A 20,505-nucleotide genomic window follows, 5' to 3' on the forward strand; every position below is an offset into this window, starting at 1 on the left:
TCAGCTTCTCTCCAGACGTTTTCTAACGGGCTTCGACAATTTAGGCCAGTTTCCTGAACTGTTAGATTTACTTACATTCCTTATGTCCTCATGTCCACCCAACTACGACCGTGTTTACCTGAGTCTCTAAAGGGATCGAATGACCGTAAAAACGCTCTGTAGTGGCGTTAGATGCCAAGATGTAGCTTTAGGCGTTGTAAAGGAATAAGAAAAAGTTCCGCGTCCGCGCCACTACTGGTGTGAGATTACAGATATTCGGTGAGACCTGCAGAAGAAGACTCCAGCTGCACATATGTACCGCGGGTTGGTGTTAGATGACAGTAAAAGTACCGTTCTTTCCTTTTTCTTGTGTTTTTATTATATCATACTCAAACGCAGGGACTCCACCATCTGGGAGGATTCACCAACATGTGGAAGGCCGCGGATGATGGAGGCCGTGTTATAATCACCAAGTACGACAAATACATTGATGCCCTAAGCATTCCCGACCGATGAGTCGTGAAGCAGCTAATACGATAAGGCCATCTTGCGGTTTCATCAGCGGCCGTATTGACCTGGTGGCCCTCATAGGGGTTCGGATGTTGCGCAATCGTCGAAGTTTTGGTTTTGAGAGTACCTGATTAGGCGTTCTGACAAGGATCTTCTGGCCTTACTGGGGAAATAAAAATTTCTCTGACGCATTTTAAGCAAGAAGATAATCTAAAGCACAATAACAGATTTAAATTAAAAACCACATCGGAGCCGCTGAATCCGACAACGATAGAATGATCACTTTAATCAAACTAGTTAATGCATATTTTCCGCTTTGTCGCCCATTCTAACATTGCTGTGTTTAGATTGGAACCCTAACGTATTCCACAGATACAACGCTTTCATTCGCCGTAATTGTCAACGCCAAAATGGCGAAAGATGTACGAGTTTTTAACGTCACCATGTGAGCTTCTCCTTTTTCTTCGTATCGATGCACAGCATTGCTAACTATACCAGCAGGACTTTCTGGATGAATATACTCCAGTATCCGTTCACTAAGGGACGCCCGCAAGTGGGTACCGGAATATTACCTTAATATAACCCTTACGGTTATTTGGTTTTTGTTCTATTTATTGGCACCTAAAATAGTCCTCTTTTCTTACTGCCTCGATATCTTTGCATGTCGCCTTTAGACTTTAGATACCTATGATCTAAAGGTATCACAAAGAAGTTGAGTTACTGAAACAAAAAGCGAAATTCGACATATTGTGTTCAAGAGTTTTCTGTTCTTTTTCCTTCAGACATCACTGAAATAAAAACATGTCCTTTTTTAGCCTCGTCCATGCTGTGCGTGGAAATTGTCATTTCAAAAGCCCCTTTTTGTAAGCATCGTTGCGCGACGTGTCCAGATGATGAGCTGTGCTTATCCTACTCTTGCTGTTCTAATCTCCTTTGGTGCAACCGTCAGATGGTATGCCCTTAAGCTGGCATGTGCGCTTCTTCACAGGTATGTTATCGAGACCAGTAGATTTTTGTTAGCTCTTTTTTCCTTTTACTTTTCTCTCAAAATTTATTTTTCTATTCTTATTATTTTTAAATAATTTCTTTTAACCAATACCTCTTTGTTTCCTCAATTTTCATTCCAGCCACCTCAAAATTATCCAAAATTCGTCATTCGTTTTCCCAGGTTCCTCAATTTTCCTTTATGAGCCCCTTGAGATTAGCCTGAATGAATATTTATCGTGCTTGGATCTGCGGTAAACACTGGCCAATCCCCCACCGTGGGCATATGCCATCGCTTCAGAGGTAACAACAACAACATGCTAAATCAGGCATGTAGAAAAATTGCAGCCCGACTCATCCCAAGCAAAGGGTTCTGTACATATCAAGTGCTGGCGAAACTTCTGTGCTCGACTCATGAACATCCGTAAACACTTCGCGTTACTTTCCACGCCAGGGCCTTGCTACTGTGCGTTCCTGGCGTAGCGCTGACCGTGTTGCTGTCCGTGCTGTCTGGCCTGACCATCTACGCTGTGTACAAAGACTGCGACCCCAGACTTACAGGGGACATCGCCAAGGCAGACCAGGTGAGACGCAGCTCTATGTTCAATAGCGCTTCACTTGTCGCCTTCTTGGAATTTCAACCTGGAATGAAAACTTTGGTCAGAAGGAATATCAGCTGATAACTGACTGCCGCGAACAGTACTGTACTTTTATCAGGAGAAATTAATTGATAATAAATTATTTATTTTTCATCAAATAATTGAGAACTACAGGGGAAATATTGATTGCGCTAGGTAGGAAGCCTAGTGAAACAATTTTTTAGTTTACAGCTTATTGAATAGAAACGGGCGTGAAATCATTTGTTGTATTTCATGTCGGGTGCAGAAATAATGTCAGTACTTCATTCACCCGAAACAGAAGGTGCCAAGTTAACATTGACTTACATGTAACCTATTTGATTTGGACGCTAAGAACTTAAGCCAGGTAATTCGTGTCACCGCTGTGCCGACGGGTCGTATAATGGTTAGCCGATAATTTTATATGTCCAGATATACTCTCGCGAGGTAACATACGCCTGACTCTCTTGCAGCAGAGCGTACTATTTGCTCACGTATCTGCCAGTGTCGCTTACGAACCACGTTCACAGGCTAATGCGATCCCTGTCATTCCTCTGTCACTTTTATTCCAGCTGATGCCGTACATAGTGCAAGATTTGCTACGCGACTACCCTGGACTGTGCGGTTTGTTAGCAGTTGCTGTCTACAGCAGCTCATTCAGGTAAGTTCTTGCTCCAGTCTAAAGCTTCTCCTTTTATTGGTGCATGCATTTTTAGGACACCATCTGTGAGATGTGTAACCTGCGTTTCTGTTAAAAAAAGTAGAGGTACAGCCTATTCCACTGCGTCAGATTTCGACTTAAGTGATTCCAATTATTGTGTAAAAAGACGCTTTCTCCAAATAACCATGATACTTACTCCTCTTTCAGCACGCTCTCATCTGGTTACAATGCCCTCGCCGCTGTGACATGGGAAGACTTCGTTCGCCCTCGGGTTCAAATCAAAGAAGCCGCTGCTCTGAGACTCACTAAGTGCATTGGTAGGTGATAACGCAATGACTTCTCGCAGATCAGACGAAAAGGCAGAAATTTCAACAATACTACTGATATTTCAGCCGCAGCCTACGGTGTGATATCCATAGCCCTTGCCTTTCTCGCCGGTACAATGAATTCTATCGTGCAGGTGAGCAAAAATATTTTCTTCCAATGTTTCAGATATTATTCTTTGTTATTTTGGAGGCGTGCGGTGGTGGTGGCAGTCTGGAGTGTGTTTCAAGTATGGACTCTTGAATAAAATAACCCACTCAAGAGACTGCGCCTTTTTAGAGCAGAAAGTTTCCCCTCTCCTAGTCAGCAGTTGTTGTTGTTGGTGGTGGTGGCGGCGGTGGTGGTGGCGGTGGTGGAGGGGGTGATAACTTTGGGATATATTGAAAGGGGTATATTGGACATAGATTATGTTGTGCATAGCAGTGGGACTACTCTAGTCCGGCCCTTTATGCGTTCGTTCCTCCGCCCATCCGCACCACGAGACAGCTGAAGAAAAAAAAATTACCTAATACCCTTTGGAAATTCTAAAGTGTGCTTGACGAAAGCCTTGTGGTCAACCCACTGCATACTGCATCTACCATGTTGTACACGGCGCACCAGTGGAATGGCCACAGTGTTCGCCGATATCTCTTTGAATTACCGAAAGTTGCTTGTAGCAAACGAGGGACTCTCCGGGCCGCTTCGGAGCCATGCGTCTCACTCACTCGACTGCAACGAGACGTCTGGCGAAGGAGCGGCGGTGCAGCTGCCGGTGCAGCTGCTCGTTCTACCGCAACTGTGTGACGTTGCGGTTGCTCTGCACAGGTGCGCCCCCCACCGGTGCGCCGGTTGCTAAGCAGGGGAGGAGGTTGCGCCTCCTCTCCTGGAGGAGAGGCCACATTTGGCACGATTCCAGCTCACGGACGGACACCGCGAGTATGAGCCATTAAATGCTTCCGACTTAAAATGCACTCAGAAAAGGATAGGTTAGAGCGGCATTTCAACCCATGCCTGATAAGCACCATTCGGTGGTTCTGACAACTGCTCTATCTCCTCAAGGCTGCCCGTGATGTTCTTATTCGGTATTTCTGTTTACTGTAACCAATTTCCGGCGTGGTACATTTAATTTAGAATGCCTGATACCTTTTATCATGGTTTGGTATATTCATCTAATGCATCTTTCGGCACGCAAAAAAGCTCTTCGCATCGTGGATGCTTTATGGGGTTTAACGTCTCAAAGCGACTCGGGCTATGAGGGACGCCGTAGTGGAGGGCTCCGGGAAATTTTGACCACAGGGGGTTCTTTAACGTGCACTGACATGGTACAGTACATGTACCTGTAGCATTTCGCCCCCATCGAAATGCGGCCGCCACAGCCACGATCTACCCCACATCTTTCGGGTCAGCAGCCGGGCACCATAATCACTGAGCCACCGCGGCGGCTCTTCGCATCGTGAAGTTGAAGTACTTTGCATGTTAGGAAATGAATACCGCGACAATACTCTTTGACTGCTTCAGCAGTGACGCTCTTTCCTTAAACTCCTGGCTGTTCTGAGGACTTTGTATATTTCTCTGAAAAACGTTCGCTACAATACGTTATGGATGTGCTTCTCATTTGCGCTCTCCCCCATTGCGCAAGTAAAGTGCCATCGCATTTCTTATTGGCTAACAAAGTTGTCAAGAATGAATGCGCGCTTCTAACTGAGGATTTTAGTAAGCGTTCGTGTTCATTCAGCGTGTATGCTTCCCTACGTCGTTTTTACTTGGCTGGCATGACGGAGAGAAACGCACAGTGTGACACGCTTCATGCACAGAGCAGAAACCTAAGTAATGTTGGGCGCAGAACGAAGAAATAAGAGAAAAAAAAGTGACGGAGAGAATAACTCATTCTCAGCTAAGGCTGGAAGCAGTCCGCAAGATGATAGAGCCGTTAGTCCAAGGCCTGATTTGCCGTACCTATCCGGATGGCGTGGGCGATCACATCACGCTGGTTCTTCAGGGTGTGCTAGGCAGGGTGTCTTCCCACATGGAAGGGTATGAGTTTGATATGGGAGGCACTGAGGGAGGGTGGAAGCATAGCGGTGTCTTTTGACAGGCCCCATTTAGTCCAGCACCATTGCCACGGGCAGATAGAGGGAAACTGAGAGAGGAGGAGGTGGAAGACGCCCGTCGCACCAAACAAACGATGGCGGCTGAACCCCAAAGGGACGCCGCGCACGCCTAACGAGAGTAGGACGACCGTATTCTTAGGCGATGAGGTTAGAACGAGGGCACTGCGAATTCCTGGAGTATACAACACTGCCTTAATGTCAGAGAAGCAACGCTCAGAACAGAACAAAGCAGCCAAGTGAAAAGACAGCGAAGTGACTACAGGATCGCCTTTGCAAGAAGCGGCCGAGAAAGAAGTGTGGAATATCTTATAGAGTGACGTATCCAGTATGGATTGCAAGTAGATCTTCACAATTATTTCTCATCTGCTGGCGCAGACCACGTTCTTGGCAACAGCATAGAAGACAGACGCGATAAGGCGGGTGCACGAATGTTGGTCTACTCACGAAGCTTGGTGTTTGCGCATGTCAACAAAACCCGGCTCAGCATACCTGCATTCCTGGTGTATCCAGTATGGTCTGCAAGTAGATCTTCAGAACTATTTCTCATCTGCTGGTGCAGACCCAGTTCTTGGCAACAGCATAGAAGACAGACGCGATAAGGCGGGTGCACGAATGTTGGTCTACTCACGAAGCTTGGTGTTTGCGCATGTCAACAAATTACCCGGCTCAGCATACCTGCATTCCTGGTGTATCCAGTACGGTCTGCAAGTAGATCTTCAGAACTATTTCTCATCTGCTGGTGCAGACCCAGTTCTTGGCAACAGCATAGAAGACAAGAGCGACAAGGCGGGTGCATGAAGGCTGGTCTACTGACGAAGCTTGGTGTTCGTGCATGTCAACAAAACCCTGCTCAGCACACCTGCAATCCTGCACTGGCCTAGTCCAGGCGTAGCACAAAAAAGACCGCAGATTTTTTTTTTCGGTGGTTTAAGAGGGAATATATTTTTTTTTTTGCAGCAATAAAAACAAAACTTCAATTTTATTTGCTCCCAACTTTCAGAGGGAGCCCCGTTTGATTGCTATGTTGATTATTTTTTTAAAGCGCGGTAACTTTGTTTTCAGGTCATTCCACTGAACTCATGGTTGAGGTACTGCTGTCGAAATGCTGCTAGTATTACATTTCATGCATGCCGGATGTGTGTTTTTTGTATTACAAAAGCATCTCTTCTCCATGTCAGCATCTCTTCTCCATGTCGCGCACTAATGTGTTCGGAATGCTTTTGCACACACAGGCCGTTGCATCCCTGGTGGGAGTCTTGTCTGGCCCCCTTGTGGCCATCTTCGTTCTCGGCTTCTTTTTTCCCTGCTGCAAGAAAAAGGTGAATGTCAGTGAAGAATGATGGTCTTGCTGTTACATATTAATGATAGATAACAGTGTGGTAAAGTGCCATCTTCCCTTTAAGTCATTGTTGTCCACCGCGCTGCTGTCTACCACGAATGCCATCACACAAAAATTTCGCATTTTTTTTTTATTGTAGCTGCGGAAGTGTTGACAACAGTGGGTTGAACCTAACTGAAGTTTTTGGAAGTTCTTTATACCAAGTTCCTTTTTATGTGCATGACAATGCACTCCAGGAAGTAGGCTATAAAGCACAATACTTTCTCTAAATCGTCAATTGTTTTTCTTGCGACATATTTGGGGGTATTGTTTCTGTGTCTCGCTTGTAATATCAGTTGTTCACTGTACTTCCGTCAGGCCTCATCTGTCTTCCTATCATTCTGCTTTATGACTCTGAAGTTTCGCAGACTCTACTGCTCTCTAATGTACACCCACCGTCCAGAACTTACGGTCGAAAGAACTTAATCACTTTATTAATTTACAGATACTGTTGTCTCTTTAGTTAGCGACATAACGGGCGTGGGTTGCAATGTAATTACATCCCCGGCCTATTGAACGATATTTAATTCTGCACAAGGTAATCCGAAGAATCAGAATTAGGCTGCATATATCTACACGTAAAGACATTAATTAAACTGACTTTGTTCGGTAATATTACTCCATTTACTTTTCACTGTGGGTGCACATTTACGTTAAGATTTTCAGTGGATGATTTTCAGCGCATAATATAGGAATCCTTTTGGGTTCTTTCCTCCTAACGGCCAGGAGATCAAAAGCATCCATGCTCTATGTGACTTCAGAACGTGATAAGAAAAACGCAGCTGTTAGATGCTCTACCAACCGATCATTTCCTAGTATGGTCATTAAAACAAATCTTTAAACATGCATTAGCTATGGCCATCTCTCCAGCGCCACCTGTTTCGGTTCACGTGTGGAAGAACTCGTAGCCAAGGTAACTCGCGAATGAAAAAATTAAACATCTTCATTTATCGCATTACTCCGCTAAGCTGCTGTTAACACCAGCTTGCACTAAAAAAGGCAGCAACTGCTCGGCTTCTCAACGCTGTGGGTTTCCAGGCTTTTAGAATCTTTTTTTTTCGGATGACCATTTTCGCACCGGTGATACGAAGTGGAAAGCAGAAGTTGTTTCTGGCACGAAAGGTCTATGCATAACCAAAGCGAGGAGAGTGCTAGCAAAATTCGTTGCGGATATGTGCAGAAGCAACCTCGCAAGATTTCATTATGTCAATTGCAACTTCCTGGCCTCGCTCCGCAGGTAGCTTTCAGAGAACATCATTGGCGAGATCGTGTCTCCCTACCTGACACACTTCTTTATTGGAATTTGATTGCTGACTTTATGTAGGGCTATGGTAGCTGTGCAGTCGTTATAGATATCTTCCAATATTTTGACATAACATCCTTCTTCAGCCGTACTGAGGCGCAGCGCCAACCATACTGAGACATAATGGAGAGAAAGCCTGCAGCTGTACGCTGCACCAAAGCATGTAACATGCCGGATATGTAGGAAGACCAACACGAAGTCTTTGCGAGTTACTAGCCCAAAGCACTTCACTTGTAATGGCCGAAAATTTTAATGGGAACGGGTCCTGTCGCAGCACTGCGTGCGTAAAGGACTTCGGGGCATAAAATTTTGCACTACCCGCGTATCACGCTGGCCCGAACTAATCAAATAGCACAGTATTGGATTTCGTGCCTGGGAAGCACCTTCGTAGCGCCAACTGTCTAAATTTAGGGACATGCTTCCATTGTAGTCATATTATCTGTACTGTGCGGTAATAGATTTAGGATGGTGGTGGCGGATGCATCTTGGCGTAATGGCTATGCATAATCTGCACGTAGCAGTGCCTTCAGCCCATTGGCAATCGTTTCTGTTTTTTTTTTCTCAGGAAACGCAAAGTAGCTGGGAATTTTTCTGCTGCTATTGCAGCTGCTTTCTTCCGGTTTCATTTGACGCTTGTGGTACATTTCCCAAAACTCTTTAATGCGGATGAAGGAAACGCACATAGAAAATGTCATGTGGTGTGCAAGTTTCGTAATATAGAGCAGATTACAGGATTTAGCCGCTGAGGCCTCCTGTTTTAGTCTGGCCATAGTTGCTCCGTCACTCTGAAAGTTTTGCCGCTGTAATTTCTCCTTCTAAATCCTGTTAGAAAAGTACAACTCACCCTGCTGGCAATGTCCACAGTTACTATGATGAAAACAAAACAACGTAAAAAGATCCCATAGCAGTTGCATTCAACATCTTTGACGTCTTCATAAAGACACTACTTGCAATAAATCGCTTGGCGTGCAGTGAATGCTTCGAAATCTAATCTGCGCATATACATTGATCACGATAAATAGGCGAGTTTAGAGCATCATAGAAAGAAAAAAACTCCCCTCCATCTCGTAATTTGACAGTTGAAATAAATCTACTTTAAGGTAACGAACTGTAACGCATGTTGCCCCACCGCTTATCTGCAATCATGTATGTGCATGGGCAAATCTTCGGAGTGTTCCTCTCTCGACATGTTGACAAGATTTATTTTCTCGCATCAGATAGATACTTCAAATTAAATCCATCATGTTTTTGAGGCCGTGGTTAACAAATTAATAAGAATGAGGTGCAGTGCACTTCACTCTGTTCAAAGTGTGATCCGCTGCTTACAGGTATGAACCGTAAGAGCGTCATGAAACCAAGGTAGGTTGCTTAGTAGGTCTATGGCGCCGAAACTTCGAAGATTAATCTCAATCAATGAAATGAATAACAGTGCACCGAATATCGAAAAAGGCCTGATAGCTCACTGAAAGCGAAAGAGAGGGCAACCTGCATCGTTGTGGAAACAGTAGTTAAAGATACTTGAGATCACTTGAAAAAAAAATGCAGCTCACATTATCTGAGCATGCAATCAGGAGAATATACAGAGGTTATTATATCAGAGTGTCAGGCAAGCAAAAATTTTATTCTCTCCTTCTCTCTTTGTACCTCTACGTCAGGTTTCGCAGGTCTGACAAAACAGAGCGGCGAGTCGTATGCCTGAATGAGATGACAGCGACGTTGTTTACACAGTTAAATCGAGCGCCATACTTCTAAGCCTACCTTCTTCTAATCAGAGCTTTGGCACCTCAAAAGATTTGATGGCACCGCAGTCAGCAGGCAAAATAAAGATATGCAGGATTAAAACAATAACGGTGCTGAAGAATAGGAAATTACCTTAATTACTGTTTTCAAAGCCTATTTAGAGCACAGCATTGATTAGTGCGAAAAAAAGTGCACTGATTCACCGAAACGGCTGGTTAACACCGAAGGCTTTACACCGACATTTCTAAACCTTAATCCTGAAAAGTCTACCACAAAATTTTATTTAGTTTATGATGCAGCATGCCCAATAAATTTTTCAATTTTTAACTACAGTCGGACAGAACTCAAGAATGAAGCAGCAAATACCCCTCACAGGAAGCCCTCCAGCCATCGAGTCGAATGATTTTCATGATGCCTTGGTTAACAAAATTAAACCGTGCTTAACCCCCTTTCATTTGCAGTTCCATGCGATGCCACGCTTGGAGGTCGATGGGGATCAGCCGCGATCTAATGAGTATGGGTCGACGCCTTTGGCTCGAGTGTCTCCTTTAAGGACCATTTGCTGCTCCGTGCTTGAGTTGTATCCATCTATGGCATGTTCATCTTTCCCTTTGTTAGAAATAGGACACCAGATGACTGGTGCAGAGCATGCGTGGTGCCTATTTATGAGAAAGTAAGCGCATTATCGCTCAATAATTACAGAAGTATTACTGTCATCAGCACATTCTGCAAGCTGTTCGAATGGGTCGTTGTCAGATGGATAAGGGAGCTTTTGCCGGAGCCAGTGTGTTAAGAGCTCATCAACCAGTTTTTTGACAGAGTGTGACTTCTGGTGCGTAGATTTAGTCGACAGTGCATTTTCGCTGGCCTTAACTGGACATGTCAGTCCGTATCGACGTCTTGTTTACGATTTCTTTAAAGCCGTTGATAAGGTTTCCCAGATTTAGGAATGATTTCACCGAATGCATTTTCCTTCCTAATTCCTTTCGCTCCACTTGCTGAATTGCTGTACTTATTGCAATTCTTGCAATGTAGTCGAACAACCTACAGCACGGTCCTACATGACCTGCAGTATCATAAAAATAGTTAGAGTGTTTAAAATTGAAACTAAAACATTTTACCTAGAGAAGAGCATGATAAGGCACACTGCATGCGTGTACGTGTGGTGCACCTCGCAGGCTGTCACGGTGGGCACAGCAGTGGCCGTAGTAACCTCGGCATGGCTGGCTCTCGGTTCTGTCTTGTACCCACCGAAACCGTACGCTCTGCCTACTACCACAGCCGGCTGTTTACACTTTAACCGGACCATCACGGCAGGATCCTACGAGCCGCCGCCAACACCAAGGTACGTCAAATCCCGGCCTTCCCACTCCGAATCTTCGACACATTGATTTTGATTTGTTTGCAAAAAAGAAATAGCGGATCAAAAATCCAAATCTGCACGATTTCATCACTAAACAATAAAAGGAGCGAAGGGAAAGAACGTACGGCTTGACCTTTACCATGATGGTTGTTTCGATGGCATTCTTCCAGAGCTTTGGAGCATACGCATCGGGTAGACTATTCCTTTGAAATAAAATTCCTCTCGTTTGTGTCAGTCGTCCGTAGTATATAACGCCAAGGCAATTCAAAAGCGTTTTTGGGATCTCTTTGTTGACCCGCTTCTCAGAAAGGATACATTCGACAAGGCAGATATGAAAGTATAAGTCCTGCCTGTCTAATACCACCAAGATTCGATGTCTATGTTGGTGTTATTGTTGGTCAGCAGTTGGTGCTGAATTTTGTGTCACCTTCTTCACGCAGGGGCATCTTTTTGTTCTACCACATCTCATTTGTGTGGGTTGTTTTTTTCGGCTTCATTGTGGACATGGTCGTCTCACTTGCCGTCAGCCTGATATTCGGTAAGGCGACAATTGACTAAAGCCTCATCCCTCGAACATATTTCAAGATGCCGCCATATATACAGTGCCTGTATTGACACATTCATTTCATTCTCCTTTCTCCAAAATGTTAAAATTATTGTGCGTAAAATTTCTCATGACAATTTTTTTTTCCGATATTCGACTTAGTGGACTCTTGCAGTGGTGTTTTAAGCATGAAATGCTTTTAGCCCCCGTTGTCGGCAGTGTGGTGACGTCACGCCGAGACCGAGAGCCATCATCCGGGCACTGAATTCCAGTCATCCGGGCTCTGAAACGAGAACATCCGGGCACCGTACGAGATTTAACGAGATTTAACGAGACTCTGTAAGCCCTCCTACGCGACCGGCATGCAAGCGCCGGTTGGTCTCCAAAGGAGTCACAAAAAATAACTGCTGCCAGTGTCTTCTCAATGTTTATCAAGATATCAGTCGCTGTGCGTTTGATAATGCACGGAATTATAATTTCCGATTTCTAATAACGCGTGCATAAAGCACATAAATGCCACGATACACTTTGTTGCCATACGTGATCTCTTAGGGGCTTCGCGCATCGAAACAAAGCCGCGCAGGCGCACAGGGGCCCGGGGGAGAAGCGCTGCGTTCAAAGGGCAAGGCATCGCGCCGAACGGGTGGTGGCGTTCCTCCCTTCCATTACGGTGTGGTTCGGGTGTCCACCGAGATGGCAGAGAATTACTGCGCCATTTCCTTTCCTCAAAAAACGTTGCGTTCAAATGGCAAGGCACCGCGCCGAACGGGTGGTGGCGTTCCTCCCTGCCTGTACGGTGCGGTTCGGGTGTCCACCGAGATGACATTAGGCCCGTAAACATTTCATGCTTACTCTACTCTCGGTTACGGGAGAGGCAGAGATTTTTTTTGAAGAAAGGAAATGGCGCAGTATCTGTCTCACATATATCGGCGGACACCTGAACCGCGCTGTAAGGGAAGGGAGGAAGGTAGGCGTGAAAGAAGAAAGAGAGAAAGATGTGCCGTAGTGGAGGTCTCCGGAATAATTTCGACCACCTGGGGATCTTTAACGTGCACTGACATCGCACAGCACACCGGCGCCTCTTGCGTTTCGCCTCCATCGAAACGCGGCCGCCGCGGTCGGGTTCGAACCCGGGTGCTCAAAGCTTCCTTCATGAAAATCAATAACTGTTAGTGGAGTGTTCCTTGAAGGAGGAAAGTGTGTGAAAAATAAGTTGTCTATAATAGTACATACATGACTTGCTCGAATGCTTTGCCTCAGTCTATCGATAAGCTGGAACAGGTGATGAGCTGCGCGCAAATATCGCATTATGTGAGTGACGTAATGAGCGGCTATTTTTTCTAGTTTGTCAAGTAAATAATTTAAACGGCGGCTTCAGTTTTTTTTGCATGCTTTTTTGGTTTTTGTAGTTCAGGCTGTTTTTTTTTTTAGTCTGAATAGACCCAGCCTTAAACTACATTGCCTACCTATGTGCATCTGCCCGAATTTGATTCTGTAGCGCTCTGCACCCATCTATCAATTTGTTTAAATCTGGTCCCTTTTTACTTCATGATGAGTTTCGAAAATGTTGCTATGCCAGATGAACAGTGCTTTCACTTTGCAGACCTCGCTTACGCCTCTTTCTGTCTGGAAAAAAAATTGCAAATATCTGCGCTGCGAAAAAGCGAATAATACAAAATATCGCTAAAAACTACTAACTCAAAATCGTTCACACTTTCTCTAGACGAACTGCTGAGCTGGTTTATTCCACAACCTTCACTTCACCACAGGGTGCAAAAACGTGTACGGATACGAAGGCACCGCAAAACGCTCATTTGTGGTACTTTCTATCCACCCTTGTTCATTTTTTTGTGCTCTGGGGTGAAGTGAAGTGATCAAAATATCTTACAGAACGTAGTTAATTACCATTGTGCAAGCGCATTCCCTGAAAGATACTGCACTTCGCTTTCAATAGCGAGATATACCGGATGTTTAAGCGAGCACTTTTAGAAATCCTTGAAAATAGGCTTTCGAGACAAAAAAAATTCAGGGGGCACCTTAGCTCTCTAAAGTGCTGCAAGGCGAGAACGTTTCCTGGTGCACTGTTTGTTTTTATTTTAAGCATGAAATGCTTTTAGCCCCCGTTGTCGGCAGTGTGGTGACGTCACGCCGAGACCGAGAGCCATCATCCGGGCACTGAAATCCAGTCATCCGGGCACTGAATTCCAGTCATCCGGGCACTGAAATCCACTCATCCGGGCACTGAATTCCAGTCATCCGGGCTCTGAAACGAGAACATCCGGGCACCGTACGAGATTTAACGAGATTTAACGAGACTCTGTAAGCCCTCCTACGCGACCGGCATGCAAGCGCCGGTTGGTCTCCAAAGGAGTCACAAAAAATAACTGCTGCCAGTGTCTTCTCAATGTTTATCAAGATATCAGTCGCTGTGCGTTTGATAATGCACGGAATTATAATTTCCGATTTCTAATAACGCGTGCAAAAAGCACATAAATGCCACGATACACTTTGTTGCCATACGTGATCTCTTAGGGGCTTCGCGCATCGAAACAAAGCCGCGCAGGCGCACAGGGGCCCGGGGGAGAAGCGCTGCGTTCAAAGGGCAAGGCATCGCGCCGAACGGGTGGTGGCGTTCCTCCCTTCCAATACGGTGTGGTTCGGGTGTCCACCGAGATGGCAGAGAATTACTGCGCCATTTCCTTTCCTCAAAAAACGTTGCGTTCAAATGGCAAGGCATCGCGCTGAACGGGTGGTGGCGTTCCTCCCTGCCTGTACGGTGCGGTTCGGGTGTCCACCGAGATGACATTAGGCCCGTAAACATTTCATGCTTACTCTACTCTCGGTTACGGGAGAGGCAGAGATTTTTTATTTAGTTTTTTATTTTTCATATTTTTATTTATTTTTGCTCCTTTTCTTAACTTTATTGTTCTTTATTTTTATTTCCACATCTTATTTTTAGTTTGTTTTAGTTTTGTTTATTTCTTATTTTTATTTTTTATTTTCTCCTTTTCTTGACTTTACTCCTTTTATTTTATTTATGAAGCCCATGCATAGATGCGCCTTTATTCATGCTGGAACCTTGAGCCTCTTAAGCAGCGACGCCGAAAGGCGGACGAATCTGCCGACGCGTCTGTCGACACTTCTGCCGACGCGTCTGTCGACACTGCTGCCGACGCGTCTGTCGACATGGCTGCCGACGCGTCTGCTAACGACAGTATGAGGCATTAAAGGCTTTCGCCTAAATAAATGTTCTCCAGGAAGAAACTCAGCAGTGTTTGACGTCAGTAGTTTTGGAAAACGTGCTAATTAGCTCGCAGGCTAACAAAAGTAATTCGTTACCTTTGTAATGAGCAATATTTGACGGTTATTACCAGTGGCGAGTTTGTAGCCAGAGAGGAGGCGGTTCGACATCATTTTTAACGTGATGAAAAGTCGTCTGAAGCCGTCTGCCACGAGAAAATGCGGAGCTTTTCCGGCTCGTAGCCGAAAGTGACCACATGAGGAGCACCGGAAATTTTGTTCAAACTCAACGTCCGCTCTTAACGTAAAGAGAGTATGCACGGACGTCACAACGGCGCCGATTTATTTGGCGCATGGAGCAGGGTGGAAGGCTGTAAGCTTATCTAATCGGTCTGTCACCCCATGTGCCGGTTTTCACTAATGAAGCTGCGCGCTGTACCACAAAATGGTGCCCGTGACGTCACATGAATACCATGGATTGATATGGCTGCGAGGCTTACTTCGAAATGCCCGTGGTAACTTCCCTGGCTAGAAAGCCTCGACGCTCAGCTAAAACCGCCGCCAGAATTATATTTCTCTTCAACGTTCAGCGCAACAAAACGGACAGTTATCTTTAACTACGCGGCCCTGATAAACGATGGCCTTTGCACTTACTTACTGAAGCAGTCATTATGTTCATTGTCGTCAAGCTAATTTCGTTGAAGAAATACTGCCACGCTTCTGCTATATCATGTAGAGTTCTGTTTAGCGGCGCCATTTTATTGATATGCACTGAGTAATTTCAGTGAAGGTTTGTTTACTTTAAGAGAGCACGTTGTTGGGCGAGTCGGTCGTACATACTTAAACAAGGGAATTGCGCTAAAAAAGACACTGACTTGCGCCCGTCTATGTTCTTTATTTAGCGCAATTCCCTTGTTTAAGTTTGTTTACTTCCCGTTAGGCCGACTGGACAGCTCTTAAAAATTCTGAAGCCGCCCTAAAAGTTTCTTCTAATTGTAGCGTAACGTCATTTCGAACTAGGTGCCTCAATTCCGAGCGTCGTGACGGGTCTCATGAGTTTTCAGAACTGGTAGCCCATAGCTAGGAAATCTTGACCTAAATTCTTGACCTAATCTTGACCAGTTTCGAGTCATATGATAACAAACATTGAACAAAATCGGCCTATTTCAATGTTGCAGTTGGTTACAGCACTATTCGGGAGCTCTACGAAAGAAATGTCGTTTGGAACGAAAACACACGTTTTACATGATGAGCTCCAGTTGCTTTCCGAGCACTGCGATGTACAGAAGGCTGCCTTTCATGGCGTTCACAACAGATAAAAGTATCTCTCTGGCCATGCATACTAACGATATTCTTACATGTTGGTTCAAATGTTAGAGGATTACTTGATCTGCCGTTAAAAACTTATTTTGAGTGTATTCCTGCAAAGTGAATTTTCTAGAGCAATAAATCAGGCAACCTAGTGATCTAGGAAGTGGCGCCAGCACGCCCAGTCCATTGGTTAGGAAAGAACTCGACTACGGATTTCTGAGCCGATGAAGAAAAAATGGTGGGACTCTAACGTCGACAAACCGAGCAGGCGTGCGAAAGCATGTGTTTAGCCTGTTTGGCTCACGGTTTTGGGTTGCTGGATTGTCGGCACGTCTGGCGACGATACGAGACTAATGTTAAGCTCCGATCGAGGTTAAGCTGGTATGATCTGTTCACGTCGCAGATGGAAGTGGATGAAGACGACCATGTGCAATACATAACGCTAGTCTGTGTTGCAGTTCAACACGAGGCGTGATAGGCAGCGGCGATATCGCACTATGGCGTCATATGACAAACCTGAAACGTTTTTTATCACAGCGCAGCTTCAACTGCTGGTACTACTCTAAACATTAAGGCGAAAGCCTTTAATGCCTCATACTGTCGTTAGCAGACGCGTCGGCAGTCGTGTCGACAGACGCGTCGGCAGGAGTGTCGACAGACGCGTCGGCAGCCGGGTCGACAGATGCGTCGGCAGCCGTGTCGACAGACGCGTCGGCAGATTCGTGCGCCTTTCGGCGTCACTGCTTAAAAGGCTCAAGGTTCCAGCATGAATAAAGGCGCATCTAGTGAATGCATGGGCTTCATAAATAAAATAAAAGGAGTAAAGTCAAGAAAATAAAAATAAAAATAAGAAAATAAACAAAAATAAAAACAAATCAGAAATGAGGTGTGGAAATAAAAATAAAAAAACAATGACAATAAGGAAAGCAGCAAGAAAAATAAAAACAAAAACAAAATATGAAAATAAAAAAGTAAATAAAACAAACAGTGGCCAAGAAACGCTTTCGCCTTGCAGCACTTTAGAGAGCCAAAGTGCCCCCTGAATTTTTGTTCACTTGTTATTTTTATTTTGCTCTGCTACTGCTGTAGCTATTTTTATGAACATGAACAGGAAATAAAGAAAAAATCGTCGATAGCCTAGTGCTGTCACGCAGTGGCCAGCGAAGCTGATCCGTTCGCGCCGCCGCGGGTTCGAATCCCAGTCGCCGCAATATTTCTTTTATTTCTGCACCCTCATGGTGAGGAACGCAACAATAATCTTGCTTCGGTAACACTTTTGAACAGACGTAAGTATACTGAATGAAGAAGCAAAGTAAGGATGACGCAAAGGCGTGCGGGCCCTTTGTTCCGAGAAATGACAAAATGACACTGGGAATAATATAAAGGTAATTAGTAAATCTTGGTTAATGCACTAGACCATTTGCGGTTTTTAACAATTACGCGAGCCAAACGTGAAAAGTGGCTGTGAGCTACATTTCCTATTTTCCTTGTACATTCTATGTTTAATTTTTTTTAAGTATTCGCTGCATTATCGAAAGAGCGAAAGACGTGGACGACAAGAGAAGAAGAATAAAGGTTCCACGTTAATCGTTTATCTTTAGTGGGTTTAACGTCCACAAGAGACTCAGCCTATGAGGGATGTCGTGGTGAAGGGCTCTGCAGAATTTCGACCATCTGGGGTTCTTTACGTGCACTGAAATCACACAGTACACGGGCCTCTAACATTTCGCCTTCATCTAAGTGCTACCGCCGCAGCCGGGATCGTGCCCGCGTCTTTCTACTAAGAAGCCGCCGAGTGCACTAACCACTGATCCACTGCGGCGGCTTCATTTTAATCGCTGAAACACCAGGTATGATTATTAGTGTTTTTCAAGTGCTGCCGCATTTGCATTTCAGTTGGTTGCTGCTATGTTCTTTCATGATCTCGTGACCTTTAAAGAAATATAAAATTAACCCGCAGAACGGAATGACGGAGAAGCGGTGGATCCCCGATACATCTACCCTATGGTTCACAGGTGTATGGGGGAGAGTGAGGGAACCAGTGTTACTAACGGCGGGGGCGGCCAGAGTAAATTGCATGAGGTAAGTACAATAAAAATAGCTCCTTCTGTCTAAGGGCGCTAAATACACCACCTGGTATAACGAATTTGGACATTCAATGGGTACCTTTCTTGAACGTGCTACAGTGATTGTGCTTCGACAGCTCAAAGCAGCGGCGTGTGGGCATAGAAGCTTTCGAAATTTCGGTCAAATAGGAACGAGGCTATAGAAGTACGCGTGGAGTGGTGTTTGGCGTGAAAACGATCAACTGAGACATGTGAAAGACGGAAACTAGCGTGCCTATATCTATATCTCGCCGAGCGCTTCCTCTAGGACTCTAGGAGAAGAGGAAGCGGTACTCCGGCCTGTGCAGCCCCCCCCCCCCCCCCCGTTCTCTTCTTCCTATTTGGCGTGCTATTTTAGCACGTGGTAGATTAACTGACGACTCTAAACACTGAACAATACCTTAACATACACGGCTGCATGGCAATTTCAACCTGTGGAACACATTCAGGAAGGCGCAATAATTAAGGGCTTTGCATTCTGTGAATTGGTCGTTTGAATGTAAAAGAATTTAGTCACAAATATCTGAATACAAATAGGCTATTTGGTGCGGTCATGTAAATCTAGGACTATCAGTATATTTCTTCTTTGTTTAAAGTATCAACCCTACGTGATAATATTGGCGTGTCTTCTTCCTCCTTGACAACGGAGTGCACACTGCAACCGCGCACAACGACGCTACCGCGCACAACGACGCGGGACGAAGAGCTTTCTTCTCTTGTGCTCTCCTCTCCTTTCCTGTGCTTTCCTCTCTTCGTCCCTCGTCGTTGTGCGCGGTAGCAATATGCACTCCATTGTGTATATATATATATATATATATATATATATATATATATATATATATATATATATATATATATATATATATATATATATATATATATATATATATATATATATAGCGAAGTATACGCTTCGTTAAAGGAAACATATTTATTCTACTCGACGTTCTTCTTCAGGAGATCGGTCTGCCGATCGAAACGTCGAGTAGAATAAATATGTTTCCTTTAACGAAGCGTATACTTCGCTGTTTATTCTTGTAAGCAGTCAAGTACTTCATGCTTTCGCAACCTAAATATATATATATATATATATATATATATATATATATATATATATATATATATATATATATATATATATATATATATATATATATATATATATATATGCACAATGGAGTGCATATATATATGCCCGCCTTCACCCGTTACATGTTCTACTTCCTCCTGGCCGGCCGGCTGGCTTCTTCCGACGCCGGAGGAACCCAGATTTTGCGCTGCCAGTTTGTGTAACGGCGAGCTTTTGAAAACGAATTAGACTCGGGCTGGGGCTCTCTTCACGGAGATTCCTAATGGTGCGACGACTGGCAGGGACCGGTGTCCAGGCCGGTGGATAACTTTATTGCTAAACTTCGTAGCCTGAAGTTCTGAGTAAGCACTGGGGCAGAGATATGTGCTCAGAGTGATGAGATACGGAACTCCATTTTAATAACTGATTAGCTGAGGGTTCATGATGGCTCTACGCTTGTGAGACCTGCGGCTCGTAGGTGCGAGGCGGCTCTCGCCAATCAGCTACCCTGACTTTGCGCTTTCTTCTCTCCCGAGACCTTTGCGGTGATTATCTGCAAGTAATGTTTTTGTTTTCTTGATAGCACCACGCAGAACGTAGCGCTCAATGAAAATTATACACATGTGAAGTAAAACTTTTCTTTAAAAAGTGCTTTTTCTTTTTAAATTTTTCGCTGCCATGTTCGGTGAGGTGGTTTGGTTTGGTTTATCGGGTTTAACGTCCCAAAGCGACTCAGGCTATGAGAGACGCCGTAGTGGAGGGCTCCGGAAATTTCGACCACCTGGGGTTCTCTATAACGTGCACTGACATCGCACAGTGCACGGGCCTCTAGAATTTCTCCTCCAAAGAAATTCAACCGCCGCGGCCGGGATCGAACCCGCATCTTTCGGGTCAGCAGCCGAGCACCATAACCACTGAGCCACCGCGGCGGCATCGGTGAGATCGTTATACAAGTGCAGCTCTTACTCGAGTGCACACAGAATATTCTAAAGAAAGTAAACTACTATTTTCGCATGTTCGCATCAAATTATTGTTTTTATTTTTCAAACAAAGATTCTCGCTTTTCATCAAGGACCAACGCCGGTACGAAGATGGGAGGGCTAGCTTCTGCCATTTCCAGCATCGCGGTTTCTTTCCGCCATCTCTGCTGAAATTGCAAGGCTGGTGAAATTGCAAAAATATAGGGTGTCATCATTTACGACAAGCAGTGAGGCAGCCCATTTGCCCTGACACTTGTGTTTAATCGTTTCCCTCAAAGCTTGAATAATTTTGAGAGAAGTGGCAGAT

The 20,505-nt window shown here is 44.8% G+C and overlaps 1 protein-coding gene across 1 annotated transcript in view; it reads left to right on the top strand.

The window, feature by feature from the left end:
- LOC149359664 (sodium-coupled monocarboxylate transporter 1-like) overlaps nucleotides 1-20,505 on the top strand; it is a 44,297-nt gene that overhangs the window by 22,211 nt on the left and 1,581 nt on the right. The window contains exons 4-12 of the mRNA XM_089567724.1: nucleotides 1,380-1,441; nucleotides 1,928-2,057; nucleotides 2,663-2,751; nucleotides 2,959-3,068; nucleotides 3,144-3,211; nucleotides 6,398-6,484; nucleotides 10,765-10,931; nucleotides 11,390-11,487; nucleotides 18,005-18,126. Of these exons, the coding sequence (XP_089423850.1) occupies nucleotides 1,380-1,441; nucleotides 1,928-2,057; nucleotides 2,663-2,751; nucleotides 2,959-3,068; nucleotides 3,144-3,211; nucleotides 6,398-6,484; nucleotides 10,765-10,931; nucleotides 11,390-11,487; nucleotides 18,005-18,126 (933 nt within the window). The remainder of the gene's footprint in view (nucleotides 1-1,379; nucleotides 1,442-1,927; nucleotides 2,058-2,662; nucleotides 2,752-2,958; nucleotides 3,069-3,143; nucleotides 3,212-6,397; nucleotides 6,485-10,764; nucleotides 10,932-11,389; nucleotides 11,488-18,004; nucleotides 18,127-20,505) is intronic.

This window comes from Amblyomma mixtum, chromosome 2, assembly GCF_055824585.1.
Source record: "Amblyomma mixtum isolate Tamu chromosome 2, ASM5582458v1, whole genome shotgun sequence".
Classification (NCBI taxonomy): Eukaryota; Metazoa; Arthropoda; class Arachnida; order Ixodida; family Ixodidae; genus Amblyomma; species Amblyomma mixtum.